The sequence below is a fragment of the Emydura macquarii genome, unplaced genomic scaffold (genome assembly GCF_026122565.2).
Source record: "Emydura macquarii macquarii isolate MOO-44397 ecotype Brisbane River unplaced genomic scaffold, CSIRO-AGI_Emac_v2 contig_1348, whole genome shotgun sequence".
Taxonomy (NCBI): domain Eukaryota; kingdom Metazoa; phylum Chordata; order Testudines; family Chelidae; genus Emydura; species Emydura macquarii.
Window position 1 is genome coordinate 9,748,965 of NW_027131485.1, and position 19,913 is coordinate 9,768,877.

The 19,913-nt window shown below is 43.7% G+C and overlaps 1 protein-coding gene across 1 annotated transcript in view; it reads right to left on the reverse strand.

Annotated features, from left to right (window-relative positions):
* Nucleotides 1-19,913, reverse strand: part of DNAAF8 (dynein axonemal assembly factor 8) — a 128,837-nt gene that overhangs the window by 94,810 nt on the left and 14,114 nt on the right. The window contains exons 6-9 of the mRNA XM_067551099.1: nucleotides 19,028-19,174; nucleotides 17,836-17,931; nucleotides 14,301-14,672; nucleotides 12,235-12,394 (exon numbers count right to left, since the gene is read on the reverse strand). Coding sequence (XP_067407200.1) covers nucleotides 12,235-12,394; nucleotides 14,301-14,672; nucleotides 17,836-17,931; nucleotides 19,028-19,174 — 775 coding nt within the window. The remainder of the gene's footprint in view (nucleotides 1-12,234; nucleotides 12,395-14,300; nucleotides 14,673-17,835; nucleotides 17,932-19,027; nucleotides 19,175-19,913) is intronic.

The window sequence follows — 19,913 nt, forward strand, 5'->3', positions numbered from 1 at the left end:
TTGAATAGATGCAGACAAACACAAAGCTGAGGTTCCATGCTCAGCAGAGGCATGCATACAGGAACAATGGACTGGCCTAAGCACCTCTGAGCACTTTGGCTCAAGTGGAAGAAATCATGCCCATTGCCGGACATGGCCAATCACCTGACCCCAGGGGGTCGAAGAAACTTGTTAAAAGAAGGAGGCATCTTTGTCTCAGGGCTCTCCCTTGGAATCTATCTTCTAAGCAACATCAAGGACACTGAGAAACTGCCCACAGGGTGGACCAGGTTGCAAGAGGCATCGCAGCCAGCTGTGGGCAAGCTAACATCACAGACTGAAAAGCTACTGAAATATTAATCTTAGTTTAGGATGTGAGTTACCTTTTAGTTGATTGTGACCAACTCCATGACTCATTATTAATCTCTTGATTTATATTAAGTAGCTAAATTAACCAACTAAATAACTAAATTAATTAACTTTAAATCTTGCTGTAGTCAATAAACTTCTTTGTTTTATCTAAAACAGTGCATGTGGATTGAGTGTGTGTAAAGATTTCACTTGGAGTGACAGAACTGGTGCGTATCAATTTCTCTGATAAACTGACGGACAAATGTAAATGAGCTTGCAGAGTGCAGTGTACAGCACTGAACCCTGCAAGACGGCAGTTCCCAGGGTTGCATCTGGGGCTGGGGGTGTTTGCTGAGGGTCAATCCCACGAGCGGCTGGCCAGAAGCACTCCTTCACTGGGCCAGGAACTGATTACTCGCAGGAGGCTGGATGTGGGCTGACCCAGGAGTGGGTCATTCACACAGCAAAGCGGAGTAAGTCAGGGTCCAGGAGTGAGGAATTGGGGTGACACAGCTACATACCAGTCCAGATTGCAGGGGGGGAATGTCACAACCCAGGTCAACACTATACATGACTTGCAATACACCCACAACTATGAGAGTAGCTTTCTAATATTTGTAGCTTTCACAGTCACATTTTCCTGTTTAATATATATCTATTTCCTTCCTTTGTTGCTGTGTGAGAGACTCACACGAACAAAGGGGGAAGTGACTGACTATAAGATCTATACCCTCAAGGCCCCCATACCTGGATACCCTGAGCAGCTTACAATCTCTAATGTATGTACCCTGTGAGGAAGGGAAGGGCTACCATCCCCATTGGACAGATGGGGAATTGAGGCTTGCTCAAGGTCATTCAGGGAGTCTGTCGTGGAGCATGATACACAAAGGGCTGTCAAATGCACAAAATAAACACAAGTGAAAAAAAGGAAGGGCATTTTCCCCTTGATCTCCATAGTCATGGGGCTAGCTCCTGCAATGAGGCTATGAAGCAGGGGCTTCTGCCCTTGGGAGGATCAGCCTTGTGCAAAGGGTCTGAGACTCCCCCCACCACCTCCCTCCCATCCTGCTGCAGAAAGGGAGCCTGGCCAGGATTCGCTGCATTGCACCATTTTGAACCCTGGGGCTGTTAGCAGCAACACTGTAACTTATGCTGAAGCCCCAGCCCTGCCCACAGCCAGCCGCACCATGGGTGGAGAGCAAAGGGGAGCTGGCCCATCATCTAGTTCTGTGATACCTGCAATGATAGCAGGGAAAACATTTTCACAGGGGGCTGTGATTTTTAAGCTGAATGCGTCCCTGTAAGAAAGGCCGAGCCTGCTGTGAAGGGCGGGGCACTGAAAATGGAATGAGAGGGAGTGCCCATTGAACGCACGGCCCTCCTCCTAATAATCACAGCAGATTAGCTGGGTAAATGGGCACCCTAAAATTGCATTCCTCAGAGACAACATGGGCTCCATCTGGCAAAGTGTGGTGCACTGATTTTGCTGGGAACAGCAGGCACTTAGCACTTTGCAAGACCAAGCCTTATCTTGTTTTCATCTGCGAGGCCCAATCCGTTGTATTGATTTTTATGTCTTGTCTTACTTAGACTGTAAGTTCTTCAGGGCAGGGAGCATGACTTCTCTCTGCACCTGATCCCAAGAGGGGCTGAGCACCTGTAATCTCCTGTGACTTCAGCCTTACACAGCTACATACTTTTTAAATAATCATAACTGCAGGATTCTTCCACTCTGAAACCACAGCTAAACCATTTGAGAGTGCTACAAACAGCGCTGCTGTTACATACGGGGTTTCTCTAGTTGATATGATGATTTGTATTTGGTAGCACCGAGTGGTCCCAATCAAGATCACCAGCATTGTGCTAAGTGAGTACAAAAATCATAGCCCACACTGCTTCCTAGTGTCAAAAAAGAAGTCATTGGCAAAGCTGGGAATAGAACTTGGCTCTTTGGACGCTCGGTTCTGTGTTCTAACCATTAGTCCCTACTAGTAGTGGGGCGGCTAAGGTCAGGCACAAAAACACAGGGGTAGATTCAGCCTCCCTTAGTCTGCAAGTAGTTCCACAGCTCTCAGTTAAGAGCAGAGGATCGGCAACAGGAGATCTGATATACTTAATGGGAGAAAAGGTAAGAGATTCTGGCCCATAGGTAACACAAACTTCAGCCAGCTTGACAAAGAGCAACTGCCTTATGCAGACATAATTTCCCCCTCGACTCCTCCCTTGCAGATGGGAGATAGGGGTTAGCTAATTAACATTTTGCTTTACTGCATGCTTTTCCAGCATATCTTAACAATTCTGCTAATGTGAATGGAAAAGTATTTAAGGACCTCTACTGGCAGCAAGCTCTACATGGATACAGTTCTGGAAACTATATTCATTTCACTTCTATTAACCTTCCCCTTAAGCAAAAGCAACAAATGTTTCCATCTGTCAAAATCCACCATAAATATATTCAATAATGGCCTGAAACTCATTTTAATCACCCCCCAAGATGGGCCGAGGCATATAAAAGACTACATATTTCATATCTTTCTAGGGCCAGTTCAAATTCCAATTAGAGAAAATGGGACTGAAAACAACCCCAGTCCTGGAAAGACCTTTGATTTCACCCACTTCGTTTCATAGCTGGAAAGTGGTATAGGCAAAGCCAGGGGCTCATGCAAAGGCATTCAGCTAGACAAGGCTCATGATTCAAAAACAATCTTCCTCCCCAAACCTACCATCCACTGCTCTGTCAAGGCACAATGGTGTTGGCAGAGCCCCACAATCTGGGGACCAGTGGAGGACGTGTCCAGAAAGGGTGGGGAGCATTATCGCCACACTGATCTGAGTCAGCACAAAGCAGCTCATACCCCAAACCATGTGGCATGGGTGCATATGCAATATACATCTTTCTCTCGTTTCAACCCATTCTCTTTGGGAAGGGGACCCAGAACATACCCCTACAGTATTAGCATCTAGGCAGACATCCCCGAACTGTGGGGCACGTCCTGCTAGGGCAGCACGGAGGAACGTTTGGGGGGGCGCAGCCAGGCCCAGGCCAGCCCCCACAGGGGGCAGGGAGGGAGCCCCTTCCCAGCCCCGCTCTGCCCCGAGCTCTGATCCAGGCCCAGCCGCAGCCTCAACACCTGGCCCCCACCTCAGCCCCCATTTGTGGCACCCCCATGGCCCCACCCCCGTCCCCAACTATGGCCCCACTCCCAGCCCCAGCTGGAGGGTGTGCGGACAGGGGCAAGGAGGGTGTGTGGGATAAGAAGTTTGGGGACCACTGATCTAGGGGCTCTAGGACAGTGCAGGGTGGAACCGTGTACTGTTCTGACTAAGCAGGGGTGCATACCTTACTAAAGAAGAGTTATGGAAACCACTTGCCAGGAGTCCAAGCCCCTAAACAACCCAGCTGTCAGCATGTATTTACCCAGTGATGCACTGAAACTTGTGCCAGTGAACATTACATCCTCTTCCTAACCGTATCACTTCATGTCTCACTTGACTTGTGTTTTCCCTTCTGTTTTCCCTTCCATCGGCCACGTTCTTTTTGCCCTCCTCTCTTCCCTTCCTACTAGGCTTCCTCTCTTCTTCTTATAGTCCTTCCTCATTGTTCTGCCTTCTGCCCTGCCTTCTCACCTCTGCTCTTCCTTTTAAGCTCCTTCCCTTCTCCCTCTATTCTCCCTTTCCCCATCCTCTTCCTCAATACCCATCCCAGGGCTATGGGATGGAATATAGCATCTCTCCACAAGGGCCAGCCTGAAGAAAGAGGATAGCATGATGGACAGAAACAAGGCTCTGCTCTGCTCTCCCAGGCCTCCAGTTGGCAATTTGCTCTTTTCACAGAACCCATCTACCTAGCAGGGAACAGACGTCACTTCTTTCCCAGTGGACCACTAGCAGGGACAGAGAGGACTTTCATGTGAATTCTCCAGTAAGCATTCTCTCCTCAGCACCTTTCCACACTCAAAGCAGCAGTCAGCTACCCTGCAGCCTTGAATGGATACAGGGATTCTGTTTTGAAGAGTATGTCTTCGAATGGGTAGAGTGCTGCAATCTCTGAACCAAGACGATCTTCAACCCAAAGCTACAGAAGCAGGGATGGCAGTGAAAAAACTCTACTCGTGCCCCACTTGCCATGCCGGTTTGGTCGCACTTGGTTCTTGTTCCCACTTTCTCCTGACAGCTGCTGCTCTCCTTTCCTCCTCCTCTTTCCCTGATAGCTCACTTTGAACCCTGAGGTGTAACTATGAGGTACAGGATGAAATTAAGAAAAGGAAATTAAGGGCTGAAAATCAGGCACAGCTTCCTAATGGTGAGAACCAGGCAACCATGCAATCGTCTCCCAAGCAATGGGGCTCTCACCAATCCTTAAGTCACTTAAAAAAGAACAAAGCATGGAGAACATACGAGAATCATCAGCTCTGCACATGTAACTGGCTGTTGCTTTGAATGTGGAAAATTGGAGCTGGAGCAAGAAAGGCGCAGTGAATTAGGTTGCTTGCCTGCGTCTTGGGAGACCTAGATTCAGTTCCTGCTCCACTACAGCTTTTCTATATGACCCCGGAAAAGTCATTTTGTCTCTGTGCCTCTTCTATGAAATGGGAACACAGAATTTCCTCACCTCACCTGGGTGTTGTGAGGAGGAATTTGTTAAGGATTGCGAGATGCTCAGATACCAGGGCTATGGCGATCATATACATACAGCAGATTCTGCTTAATAGCAATCCTGATATTAGCAACTTTCAGTTAATAGCAATATGTTGCTGGGAACCAATCCATTCCCATTCACATTAGGATTAATGGGATTTGGATGTTGGCAACAGACATGCTGCTTATTAGCAACTTTTTTTTGGAACAAAGGCCCCAGCTGCAGGCCAGTTTGCGAGCCAGAGAAGGAAGTGCTGGGATGTGCCTTCTTTGCCTGCAGACCTGCAAACCAGCCTGAGGCCGGAGCTAAGCACATCCCAGTGCTTCCTTCTGCACAGAGTCTGCACAGGAGGTAAGGGACTGTGGGCTCTTGGCTGGGAGGCAAGGCTGTGGGCAAGGCCGTGGCGGGGAAGGTGGCTGTAGCCCAGATGTCGGAGCTGCATGGAATGTCTCCCTCCTCTGAATGGGCTATGCCCTGCCAGGGGATGCACGCAGGGAAGGAAGCCCTGGGACGTGCCTGAGCACCAACCCATGGAGAGCACAGGGAGACGTATGGTGCAGCCCCCCAGGCCTCCAGCATCCCCACTTGCCATAGAAAGCCTCAGCATCCAGGCTACTGCTCCCCAGCTCCTACTTGAAAGACTCCGTAGAAGGCAGACGGGTTAGAATTTTAATTTTTTTAAAAATCACAGCTTATATTCTATAGAAGTAGAATGGACTGCTTTCTATCCCAGGGATCCTGAGCTGTGATCGGCTAGTGTAATTCATGTATTCTATATTACTATTTACACAGCACCCTACTGACAGTCAATGGAATTTAGGTTCCTAAATGCCTAAATCTCCCCTGAACATGAGATGCTGGCTCCTCAATCAGCTGGGCTTTGCAAGGCTGAGCAAAGCAACACCTCAATACCTGTGAAAGTCTGGGCCTTGGTGTTTTGAAATGATGAATAAGCGCACATTGGTTGAGGTGCGTGTCACCTCAGCAGCATTTCTGCAAAACCAGGCCAAATGATACATTAAAGCAGGGCTGTTTTCTGCTCTGATATCATGGTGATGGTGTGCAGTATAAGAGCCTTTGACAACAGTCAGGGGAATAAGGAGATTTGGAAGGTCCTGATTAGTTTTAATGTGTGCACCAACAGTTTACCAATCCTTTCACTCCCATAATTCACATTATTATATGACTCTGAAGAGGAACAGAGCTAACTCCACAGTGATCTTTGCAGCTGCTTGTCTTTACAGCCAAAACTTTAAGACCCGGATTTCTCTGCTTTGCCAGTTATGGCGTGCTAATTCTCCAGGGTGCAATCCTGAGTCCTGGCATAGTTTAGAGCAGCTTTGGGGCTTCTCTAGCTTACCGCCTATGGTGCCTAAGGGATCATAAATCAGCTAAGCATAGCTGGAGCACAGCATAATAAATAATAATAAGCTGGCAGAGAGGTCAGATACACTGCACCAGCTAACAGCTCTCTTATGCCAAGGGAATTCTCAGGTAGCCAGATCCAGCTTGTTTCTAGCCCCTTTGAGTTGGCAGCACAAGGGAGAATCTAGCCCTAAAATTTTTTGCACAACAGAATTAAGTACATCATCTCTAACTGACTTAGCTTATTATCAAGCCTTTTTTGAGTTAGGGCAGAAGTAATTAATTTATTTTTTCATTAAATAAGAGAGATTTGAGTTTTATTTCAGACAATTGGTAAAATATTTTATTAGACAAAAGAGAAGTATTTAGGGGCCATCTGGTGGCTGTTTGACATATCACTGCTGTATATAACCCCAGCATCACCATAGCAAAGAAATCAGAAGAGTATTCGCAGGCCAAGGTCAGCACAGGAAGCACATCTAGTCATTTTACACAGATGTGTTTGTGGACATAATCACACTTTAAATTAAAAAAATATGTTAAAATAATATTAAGGGCTAAATTCTGCATTCAGTTACTCCACATTCACATTAGTCTGAGTTCAGTGGAGTTATTCTATATCAACAGTGTAAAATGAAACAGAATTTGTCCACAAGGATCTTATTTAAACCTACAAATTCCGATTTAGAGACACATCAACTCAAAAATCACAGTTCTGTCAGAAAATGCTTCAGCTATTGTTCCTACAAGCAGCCAAATCAGAGAACATAGATGGACATGATTTGCTGGGAAAGAGTTAACATGGTTTTTGTAAAGGGATTTCATGCCTCTCCAATCTACTAGAATTCTTTAAGGGATAACAAGCATGTGAACAAGCGTGATCCAGTGCATATAGTATACTTAGTTTTACAGAAAGCCTTTAACAACGTTCCTCACCAAAGGCTCTTAAGCAAAGTAAGCTGTCATGGGATAAGATGGAAGGTCCTCTCCTGGATCAGTAACTGGTTAAAAGATAGGAAATGAAGGGTAAGAATAAATGGTCAATTTTCAGAATGGAGAGAGGTAAATAATGGTGTCTCCCAAAAGTCTGTATTGGGACTAGTATTGTTCAACATATTCATAAATGACCTGGAAAAAGGTGTAAACAGTGAGGTGGCAAAATATGCAGATGATACAAAATTACTCAAGATAATTAAGTCCAAAGCAGACTGTGAAGAGTTACAAAAGAATCTCATGAAACGGGGTGACTGGGCAGCAAAATGGCAGATGAAAGTCAGTGTTGATAAATGCAAAGTAATGCACATTGGAAAATAATCCCAACTATACATATACAATGATGGGGTCTAAAATTAGCTGTTATCACTCAAGAAAGTGATATTGGATTCATTGTGGATAGTTCTTTGAAAACATTCACTCAATGTGCAGCGGCAGTCAAAAAAGCTAACAGAAGGTTGGAAATCATTAGGAAATGGATAGATAATAAGACAGAAAATATCATAATACCACTATATAAATCCATGGTACGTTCACATCTTGAATAGTATGTGCAGATCTGGTTGTCCCATCTCAAAAAAAGACATATTGGAATTGGAGAAGGTATAGAAAAGGACAACAAAAATGATCAGGGGTATGGAAAAGCTTCCATATGAGGAGAAATTAATAAGACTAGGACTTTTCAGTTTGGAAAAGAGACGACTAAGGGGGATATGACAGAGGTCTATAAAATCATGACTGGTGTGAAGGAAGTTATTTATTCCTTCTCATAAAACAAGAACTAGGGGTCACCAAATGAAATTAATAGGCAGCAGGTTTAAAACGAACAAAAGGAAGTATTTCTTCACACATTTCACAGTCAACCTGTGGAACTCTTTGCCAGAGGATGTTGTGAAGACCAAGACTATAACAGGGTTAAAAAAAACCTAGATAATTTCATGGAGGATAGGTTCATCAATGGCTATTAGGCAGGATGGGCAGGGATGCAAACCATGCTCTGAAGTGTCCCTAGCCTCTTGTTTGCCAGAAGCTGGGAATGGGCGATAGGATGGATCACTTGATGATTACCTGTTCTGTTCATTCTCTCTGAAGCACCTGGCATTGGCCACTGTTGGGAGACAGGACACTGAGCTAAATGGACCATTGATCTGACCCAGTATGGCCATTCTTATGTTCTTAACTATAACTGGAATGCAAAAGAATAATTTTGCTCTATTTTTGTTTATTTACTTTGTGCATTTGACAGAGTTTTGTATACCGTCAGTTTCACCTGAGTGAAAGGCTCTGTGTCCCAGTTAAGAGGGGTGAATTTTATCTTGTTGCCTTGTTTAGTCAGGTAGAGCCTGATCTGGGAAAAGACTATACACAGATGAGTAGCTTACTCTCACGAGTAAATTTACTCATCTGTGAAAATCTTTGAGGGATCAGACTTAAAATAAGAAAATATAATTAAAAAGCACTGACTTTGGCAGGCTACTCAGGGGTAGCTGGCATAGAAAAGAAAGATGGTCCAGAAGTCAGGTTGCTAGCTTGGGACTCTGGACACCCAGGTTCAATAACCTCGAGTGTGACCGTGAGCAAATCACTTCATCTCTGTGTGTCCCAGTTCCTCATCTGTAAAATGGGCATAATACTTTGTGGAAGTGTTGCAAGGATAACTGCATTAAAGAGCATGATGCAGTTAAATACTATGGTGATGGGACCATATAAGTACCTTAGCAAGACTGATGAAAGATCAGAAACTACACTTAACTTAATTTTTGAAATTGTCTAGATTTCAGGTTGTCGTTCACTCTGTCTTTAACTCAGTTCAAGGAACTCTGAAAAGCTTTTTACTTATGGTTTGGGCCAAACTATACTTTCAGTCAGACTATGTAAAGCAAGAGTAACTTTCACTGAATTTGACCCATTATAGGTAATGCAATATGCTTAGTCACAAGGACTACATTGTTATGTCACTACCGGTAGGTAAATTACATGTCAGGTATCTGATCATGCTCTCATTGAAGTCCATGGGAGCTTTGCCACAGAATCCAATGGAAGCAGGAGTGCAAATGAGTCAGAAAGTGGTGCGGTAGTGTAAATGGTACTGGTATGACACCAAGGGCATGTCTACACTGCATCTAGGAGCAAGCCTCCCAGCCTGGCCCCACAGACTTATGCTAGAAGAGTTTACACTAGCGTGCTGAAAATAGTTGTGTCTAGCGTGAGGCCCCACTAACACAAGTCTGTGGACCCAGGCTGGGAGACTGGCACACAGATGCAGTGTAGACATACCCTAGGAGAGTATGCAAGTTAAGTAACTTGAAAAGGCAGGTGCTGCTACTTTATCTTACATTTTCCTTTTAATTGCTTTACCTACAATCAACATCCCTTCTCCATCGCTGCATGAAAGTTATACTTATTTCGTCCACCTACTGAAACCAAATCTGTGCAAATTACACTATGTTATTGGTTAAACCAGTGTCTCTCAACCTTTCCAAACTACTGTACCCCTTTCAGGAGTCTTATTTGTCTTGTGTACCCCCAAGTTTCACCTCACTTAAAAACTACTTGCTTACAAAATCAGACATAAAAATACAAAAGTCTCACAGCACACTATTACTGAAAAATTGCTTACTTTCTCATTTTTACCATATAATTATAAAATAAATCAACTAGAATATAAATATTGTACTTACATGTTAGTGTATAGTATATAGAGCAGTATAAACAAGTAATTATCTGTCTAAACTTTTAGTTTGTACTGACTTTGCTAGCTTTTTATGTAGCCTGCTGTAAAACTAGGAGAATGTTGATGAGTTGATGTACCCCCTAGAAGACATAGGTTGATGTACCCCCTAGAAGACCTCTGTTTTCCACCAGGGGTACATGTATCCCTGGTTGAGAACCACTGACTTAAACCACTCATGTATCTTACAGAACTGTTTACCTCACCACGCAGTTAGGCTTTCATGAACATTGCACCTGCTATGCCAGGTCTGAATATGGCCCAACATAATAAGGTAAAATTTTCAAAAGTGCCTAAATGACTTAGGAGCCTAAGTCCCATTTTTAAAAGTGATCTAGGTACTGAGCAACCTAAGTCTCACTGAAAGTCAATAGGGCTCAGACTCCTAAGTCATTTTTGAAAATTAGACTTACAAGTAGATTTTCCAAGGTAATTAGGCATCTAAGGATGCAGATAAGTGCCTCGTGAGATTTTCAAAACACCCATTGAAGTCAACTAGAGTTTGGCACCTAAGTGTTTTGAAAATCTCACTAGGCACTTATCTGCATCTTTAGGCACCTAATTATCTTGGAAAATCTGGTCATTACTTTCCTAAGTCACTTAGGCATTTTTGAAGATGTTACCCCAAATCTAATGATTCTCATTTATACCAGTGCCACCCCACTGAAAGTAGAAATTGTGAACAGAATTTGTCTGAATTAGGTTAAGCTAAGGAGACAGTGATGACACTAAGTCTGAATTTCCTTGCTTTCAGGAGTTTAAATGAGTCCTTTTATCTAATTGTCACATAGTTTATAAAACCTGTGTATTACTTTCTAAGAACCTTGGTGCAGGGCTTCTGAACTTCTGTAATTATTATTCAATTCAATTACTGATGGTACAATTAGGACAGTCAGGAGTTCCATGTTCCAAATCTGAATTTCTATCGCTGCCAAAAAAGTATGTAGAAAACAAATTTGAAAGTGTGCTACCACGTCAGATACTCCAGTTTGTTCTTTGAAAAAAAGATATATATATATATTTTTGGTGTTAGATATTTTTCATTTCCAAATCTCTGAGCAACACAGCTGCCAAATTATAGCTTTTTCAGTTTCAGATGTCAAAACATTCTGTTTTTCTGCTTCTGTCTGTGCAAATAAAAAAAGAAAGAAGAAAGAAAAAACTGTTCTAATTTGAAGCCCAGAAATGCTGCTAGCAGTCAAGAGTGAATTTCAAATAACCCTAAAAAGGACTGTTGTAGCTGATGGATGATATTGACATATTTTTAGTTTCTCTTTTTAATTTTAATAATGGATTTTTACAAACAAGAATTGGATAGTAGCTGCCCCCAGATTATGTTCAGTGTGGGCTGTTCTCATGTTGGCTCCACCACAACATATCATGAATTTAGTTATAGTTGGGAGACCGGGTAGTTTGAGACTAGCAAGGAATTAAGGAGTCTTTTACCTTTATTACATGTGTTCAAATCCAACAAAGATTGGTAGTGATCAAAATATATTACATCCTGACAATTGTTTGGTGTATTATAAGAAATTAGTTGGTAAGACTCGATCTATTTCTGAATGAACAAGTATCCACATCTTAACAAGCACCAACAGGAGCTCCTTACCAGCTTCTGACAGGCCACAAATTCAGAAGATTTGCAGACTGTACTGGACTACAGATGAGAAACCCTCACAGAGCGTTAGACTGGCTTTGTGATCCCCTAAGAACACTGTTGGCAAAGATCAAACACTGTAAAGAAAGAAACTAACTAAAATCACAATCCTCCATTCACATCTGCTGCTACGAGAACCCTGGGTGAAATCCTGACCCTACTAAAGTTAGTGGCAAAACTCCCATTGACTTCAATGTGACAAGGATTTCATCCCACATCCCCACAGACCAAGCAGTGGAACCCGCTTTGAGAAATGCAGAAGATGTTCTCCAGAGGCACTGGGCGGGCAGTGGGACCAGGTGTGTAAGGAAGGAAGAATAGCTCTCAAAATTGCTCCTATGGCCAGGTGTGGCAGAACCACAAAACTAGCCTATAATAGAGACACAACCTCAAAATAATATAATGAGAAGGGACTTTAGGGTCACGGCTAGATTTGCCCCAGAATTTTCAAAAGGGGATCAGGGCAGGATAAGAAAACAAGACACTCTAAATGGGGCATTCCTGCACTGATCTACTAACCGGGTGGAACAAAATGGGCGTTTTCTCTGCCATGGGCTGCTTTCCAGTGACCGAGTGTTGAGGCTGCAATCGCTCCAGCTGCTCCTGGAGTCTCTGTCTCCTGTGCTTCTCTTTCATCTGCATTTCCTTCTGGGACAGCAATCTTGAGCTTTCTTCTGTCCTACAAAATATAACGTACAGATCCTCCTACACTTTGTTCTAACTCAGAGGGTGTCAGTCCCCTGTTTATACTCACCCCCTCCCCTTAGATATGCACCCAAATCCTTCAAGTGGCTCCTTGTGGCTCCTCAAACTTGGCTCTGGTTCCCAAAGTGAACCATATACTGGAGGCATGATGTGAACTGGTGCAATAGTTTTAGGGGTACTTCTGGCATCTGATGTGAAAGTGATTGGACAAAACTGTGTAAACAAAACACTAGAAACAGGGAATGGGAGCAGGCAGGGAATGGGACAGGGAATGGGAGCAGACCCGTGTCAATTGCTGGCAACCTGCTTGGAGGCTGGAACATGCTGGTAAGATGGCAGCAGTCTGCAAAAGCTTGTTCCTGATTTTTTCTCCCCACCAAAATTCCCTGATGGATCCCTTAAGTCCCTTTTTCCTCTCTTCTCTCATCTGCTACAACAGAGTCATGGACTTCCCTGACTTTCCCTCAGGCCATGCCCTGCTGTATTCTATCGGGTGTGGGGGCTGTTAAGTGCTGTTTCCAGGCATTATATTAAGTTTAGAGCACCTCTCCCAAACTCTAGGTGCTCTCACATCAACTTAAATGTCCAACACAAAAACTGAAATTCACTATGATCATTGTGATCTGTCCTCACCAGCCACTATAACAATTATTAAATAAGCCAGCCTGTTGCCACCCTCATATCCTCCAGCTTTACACCTCCACAAATGCATGAGATCTTTGTGAGAGACAAGGTGGGGGAGGTAATATCTTTTATTGGATCCACTTCTGTCGGTGAGAGGGATGAGCTTTGAAGCTCCATAGAGCTCTTCTTCAGTCCCTTGTGGCAATGTTCAAAGGTAAACAATTCTGGGCTCTGCCGGACCAAGGAAAGGCATCCATTGCCAAGAATCTCTCAAAGAAAACACCCTGCAACCAGCCTCCTGTTAGCTTGAGCATCTTGGTCACAGGCAGTGATGGCAGTTTAATGCTGGGAGAGAGGCAGTCTCTGGGATAAGCAGGTACTAGACCATTTAGAGGATCATATGTCAAAATCAATGCCTTGAACTTCACCATGATGTTATCATGCAGCCTGGGCAGGCTATGGACCATCAATGTAATGGGCTTCCTGCATGAATCACTGCCACATAAACAGGCAGATGCATACAGTTGTTACCTCCAGTTTCATCTCAAGATGTAACCCTATGCAGAATGGTGCTACCAATGTCCAGTTTCGAAGTGGCAGAAGCCTAGATAACTGAAGCAAGGTCCTTATGATTTATTTTATTAATACCATTTATATTTCTCTTTTCCTGGTCCACCAAGGCATTTCAAAGCTCTCTCAGTTCCTCCTGGGCATGCTTTGTAAAAGATAAAGACATCATAATATCTGGCTCTTAAACAGGTTTTCATCAGTAGCCCTCAAAGTGCTGTATAAAGGAGCTCAGTTTCACTATCCTTATTTTGCAGGTTGCAGACACAGAGGGGAAGTGACTTGCTCAAGGTCACCCAGCAAGCCAGTAGCAGGGATGGAAACAGAACACAAGTCTTCCTAATCTCAGGCCAGTGCCCTATCACCTGGGTTCAACTGCCTCTCTAAGCATTGAGCAAGAGCCACCGGGCTTGACTGCCTCTCTAGTTAAGTGAGCCAAAGACAGCCTTGTGCTCCCCGGTTGCAGCCAGGATGATAAATAATTTGCTTTCTAGATCAGAGGTTTTTTCATTTGAGGACCCCTAAAAAATTTCAAATGGAGGTGCAGACCCTTTTAGAAATCTTAGACATAGTCTGTGGACCCCCATAGATCCACAGACCACAGATCGAAAACCACTGTTCTAGATGGATGCATAGTGGAACAGCATTCAGAATCACTACTGATGACTTTACTCCAAACTCTATTGTACCTTGGGGATTCTGCTGCTTTATTTAGAGGAGGCTCTGGAGCACTTTCTGAACGTAGAGTTTCCTCAGTCTCTTTCTGGTTTTCTCTTGAAGGATCAGATTCCTGTTTCACCTGGTTTGGAGATGGGGGACTTCCCCTCTGTGAGTCTGATCTCACCAGCCACCTGGAAGTCACCTTGTTTGCCTCCCCTCTAGCTCTTAGACATCGTTTTCTCCTGATTTTCAGGGTGCCCATCTCTTCTAGGCTCTCAGGATCCTGGCTCACACCTTCATCTCTTAGCACCTGCTTAGAGGCCTTGGTAGCAAGAGGCTGAGATGCTTCTTTACGGAAGTTACGGAGTTGCAGCAATAGCAAACTTTTCCCAGTGCAATCCCTGCAAATTAAAAATCAAACTGATTAAACCAAGGTAAAGCATTACAGTTAGCAGTTCCTTACCGAGGAACCTAATTTGACTGGCAGCTCAAAACAGGACACAGGGGACCACCTGAATAATGGTTATTGATGTCCTAACATTAGCTCACAGATCATAGAATATGCCACTATAGTGACGTAACATGAGAGGTAGAGGAGCCCACCTGGATTTCTTTGGGCATCCAGATGGCTCAGTTAGACATTGCTGGATTGATCTTGGGTGGTAACATTATGAACCTCAACAGTACTCATGAGGCTCTGGTGACACTGCCCTTCTTTGTGATGGGACTAGATATTTGCCCCGGGGGAAGAAGAGGTAGAGGGGACGTCCAGTTACACTCTGACTCTTTATTTCGGTGGGGCTGGTGATCTAGAACAGCATATGGTACGGACGGCTCCTGGCTCTGGAGCTGGAGGGATAACATTATCAAAAGCCCTTCCATTTCCCATTTCCAAAGGTGCCATAGGCACTTAGAGGCCCATGTCTCATTGAAAGTCAATGGGACTTAGAAGCCAAGTCATTTTTGAAAATGGGACATAGGGGACTTAGCCTGGCTCTACTCATGGCCCTCCGTCCAGCTGGCTTGGGTTAGGGATCTGACTGGAAAGTCACTATCTCTTCCTGGATGGTGCAAAGTTATGACATAACATTGCCACACACCATCGAGACACAATTGTTTTGTGGCTGCATGTCATTTTGCTGATGAAGGGGCTCCCAAGCAGCTTAGTAAAGGGTGAGGGTTTGCAGGCTCATTTCGGAGTCAGGAAGGGAGCGTCACAGATTTCACTGTTGGGTTCTGAGAGAGGCAGCTGAGACTTACCAGGCCCTGAGGAAGTGGCGTGGTGCTGTCTGAGTTTGATATGACAGTGTTCAGACTCTGCAGTATGCATGCCTGCATGCTATTGTAGTGTTGTGCTTAGTCAAACTAACCTTGTACTTTTCAGGACACAGGAGTATTCTACAGCTAGGCTTCCCACTTCTATTTTCTCCTCTTCTCTATCTCTTACTAGGAATCACCATTTCAACTTGTGACCTCTTCTAGCAATGACAAGACTCCCCTGGACCCCTGAAACCACTGGTTACTGTAAGAATTGGACCATTAAGGGGAATGACTAAACAGTGTGGGTTTGCTAACACCTCCCCTGCCAGATACCAAAAATAATGAATATGAACTGGATGACATTCTCAGCATCCATAAGGCCAGGGCCTCAGATTCTAAATCTGTTGCCAGGTAAGCTGCTAATGTAAGTACAGGGTGATGAGTGTTCATTCCTGACCTTGCCTCTGCTGTGCATTGATAGAAGAGGCTCCAGCAGAATGCCTTGGTATAATAGACCTTGGACAATCATGAGTCATATGCAAGAACAAAGAGGGTAAAGTCAGCAGTAAGGATTCTACTGACACATCCCCATGTCACTGCAGTGATTCTAATTGGATGTTTATCTCCAGTAAGAATAGGGGACAATTAAGCTGCTTCTGTGCTTACTTCTGAAAGGCAACTAGTGGGGTAAGGTGAAGACATTGGTGACTAATCTGACCCTGCTCCATATGGAAATTTAGTGAACGAACCAAGTGGAGTTTACTGATTCTACCAGGTAGGTCAGAAATGTCAGGGGCCAGAAGTGGTGCAGGAGTACAGAGATTTCTTACACATGGCCCTGGGGATCTACCAGATTTGAAGGCATGCCCCAAAGCATATTCTGCAACTCCCTGAGATCTTCAGAGATTTCTCCCTCCTGCAGGCTTTATTCTGGGAGGGGACCATTCTAGCCCAGTGTAACTCAGGCGTAACTCCACTCAGATCTGTAGAGTGACACCAGCACAGGCCCAAGTAAATGAGATTAGAATCCAGCCAATAGGGTTATTGCCTGCTCAGATGACCAGATTTCCTAATGTGGGATCAGGGAAACAGTAATATTTGTCAGGCACTTTATTTTTATATTTTCAGCAATTTTAAAACCAGACAAAATTCCTTTGGCCAGGTTCTGCTTTATGACTCCAGATTTATACTGGTGTACCTCCCATTGACTTCAGTGGAGTTTCTCTGGATTGATACCAGCACAAATGAGAGCACCCAGTGCGCCTGATTGCTCCTGTGTGGTTCTGGCTTGTGACTATTCTCAGCTGCTAAATCATTCTGAGTGGTTGGGCTCTGTTCCTCGGCGAATCATTTATTCTTTCAAAACTATTTTTAAAAATAAGAGTAATTGGCTCTAACAAAAACAGAACAAAACAGCATGTTCTGCTTGTTCCTTCTACTGCTCTAATTCAGGTATAAGTGCGTCATTAAGATCCAGGGAACGGCTTCTAAAGATAACATCGAGCATACATGGGTGAAGCATTTAGGCCCTGACTCAACAAGGTAGTTAAGCATGTGCATAACTTTAAGCATGTGAGCTGCTCACATGCTTAAAGTTATGTACTTGCTTAACTACCTTGTTGAATCAGGTCCTGAGTTTGGTAATAGGGAGAAGTTGGCATCCCTGCGAAGCATTTACAATTCAGGAGTTCCCTGCTTGTTCACGTTATACCGACAAATAAAGAGATCTGAGAGTTTCTCTTCCCACACACTGCAATAAATAATCATTCTAGATCAATGTCAATGTCTAGCTTTTTTTTGATCATTTCCCTAAAAAGGCTGGATATGAGCTTATACCCACAGTCTTTTAAAATGTTTGGTCCAGAGTTATTTAAAAACAATTCTCTCAAGTCACTCAAAGTGGCTCAGAAAAAAATAAGGCATTTTTCCTACTGTCTGTGTCTTCTGAGCCATGCCTCTTTCATTCACTGACAAAAAAAAAAAAAAAAAAAAAAAAAAGTTTTTACTCCTGATATCCCTGTAGATCCCAGATAGTGGTGAAAGAGAAAGGTGAATTTTATTCTGCCTCAAGCATCAACAATTATGTTCTAACTCCAGCATCTTCATTGTGGCTGCTGCAGAAAGAACACAGATTGATTTGCTAGAACCAGACTGAAAAATTTTGTTTTAATTATTAAACTAAGCCGATTTGCTATGAGAATCACTGCTGGATAATATTTTAGTAGGTGAGATCTCACTCTCAAAAAGTCTTTTTGGGGGATCATTTCAGTTTCATGAAAAGGTAAAGATTCATGTAATTTGTACCGTGATCCTTGGGAATAATCTTGCATTCTCTCCTTTGTTTTGTGTTGGTCCTTATCTGTTGTGTCCTCTTCATCTTCAGTGGAGCTGTCACTCAAGCTATGAAGCAGAGAGATCTGATTATTGGATACCTCTCTTCACTGTCACAATATCAATGACCAGCCTGGGGCATTTATCTTTAATGTGCCATCTTAGTCATGCCTGAGAGGCCTATTTAAAACAATGGGATGTTAAAGAAAATATATGGAATCAGATCTGCAGCTGGTATCAACTGGCACAGCTCCACGGACTTCACTGGAGCTATGTTAATTTATACAAGCTGAAGATTTGGCCCATAGTGTAATAATAATAATGAATCTTTAATACTTTCAAACTGCATAGAGACAACTCTTCAGGGGCATCTTCCCAACAGCAAATACCCAAATAACTGACACATACTGTTTGATGCCCTAACAACATAATCGACTTAGACAATGTAACTCATCCTGGCTCAAGAAGGACAATCTCATGCTTGTTTTTACTGGAACAACTTGATTTAAGCTAAGTTTGAGCCTGTAGTAAAATGTAACTTCCCTGCAGGTTAAATCAGAACTCCTTAATAAAATACATTTAGATCCAGGGGGGTTAGGCAAATGTATCTAACACATCTACTAGGTCTTTATTATGTACAAGGTTTCTTCAGACTGCTGTTTTCTTCAAAGCCATTTTCTAGCAAGCACCATCGCTAAGCATCTCTGGGGAAAGAGTACAGGAGTCACTGCTTAGTTGTTGATAAAAACTGTTCACTTACCCCTGTGGACATGATGTGTCTCCATGTATCTTGGGAGGAAGCAAATAGCGCTCTCAGACTCATAGAGGAGATCCTTTGCCAGAGCTTTTGGAGTCTTTGGAAAGAGACCAGTCTCCCAGAACTCACCATCTAGGCACCTCTTAGTCTCACAGGAGACTGAAAAAGCAGAGCCAGCAATCACATGATTGCCCATCTATCCTTGATTTCTGACTGGATAGTTCACCTGCCAAATGCTCACTCGCTCCACCAGAGGGCCACCCTTTCCAAACCAAGGGCAAGGAGAAATGATACAGCAGAGAAACCCCTCCATGGTACTGCTCACAATGGGCACGAGATGTTGCAACAGCTTTCAGGTTTGTGCTCTTGGTCCCTCGTTTCTCATTAACATCAGACCCCAGTAATTACCTTTGATTTTCATCAGACGGTAATGCTGACTTGTGTGGTTTAGCATCCCTTAAATCAATGTACACTGTTGGGGGCTCTGCTGGACACTGCAGTTCTGGTATGTCCACACTTTGACAGCTCTGGGGAGGTGGCGGGAAGACGACGTCTCTGAGAACATAAATCATTGTTTCAATGTATTATTCATTTTCCTGGGACAAGAGTTCCAGCAGGAATGAAAATAGATTGAGAAAGGGGCTGCACTCCTGGTTATTGCACAGATTCCAGCTCACGGTTTCTGCACATGGTAGAACACTACTGAAAATGCCAAGATTCAAATTTCACAGCTGCAGAATTCAACAGATATGACACTACCCCTTCCTATAGAGTTCAGATCTGTGTCCACAGCACATTAGTGACACAGGTCTGGGCTAGACAGGAGTTGAAGTGCTACCGATTTACAGTCTGTCCGTTTCCAAATAGTCAACAGTATTGGATATCTTTGGGGAATCTCTGATTTTCAACCCAAACAACGATCTGGTGGTAGTGAAGTACTGGAATGGGTTACCTAGGAAGGTGGTGGAATCTCCATCCAGCTTGACAAAGCCCTGGCTGGGATGATTTAGTTGGGGTTGGTCCTGTTTTGAGTAGGAGGTTGGACTAGATGACCTCCTGAGGTCTCTTCCAGTCCTAATCTTCTATGATTTTATGATTCTCTGACCTTGTTCAGTTAGAGGCACAGTCAGCCATACAAATCAACCTGACCAGATCAAGTAGAAAATAGTATTTTATGATCCCCTCAGAGGATATGCCTACACTTGTCTGCTTAGAGACACGATGGTGATGTACTGATTTTTATCCCCAGGTGGAGAGGAGAATCTTCCAACCTCTCAGGATCCCTTGTCCCATG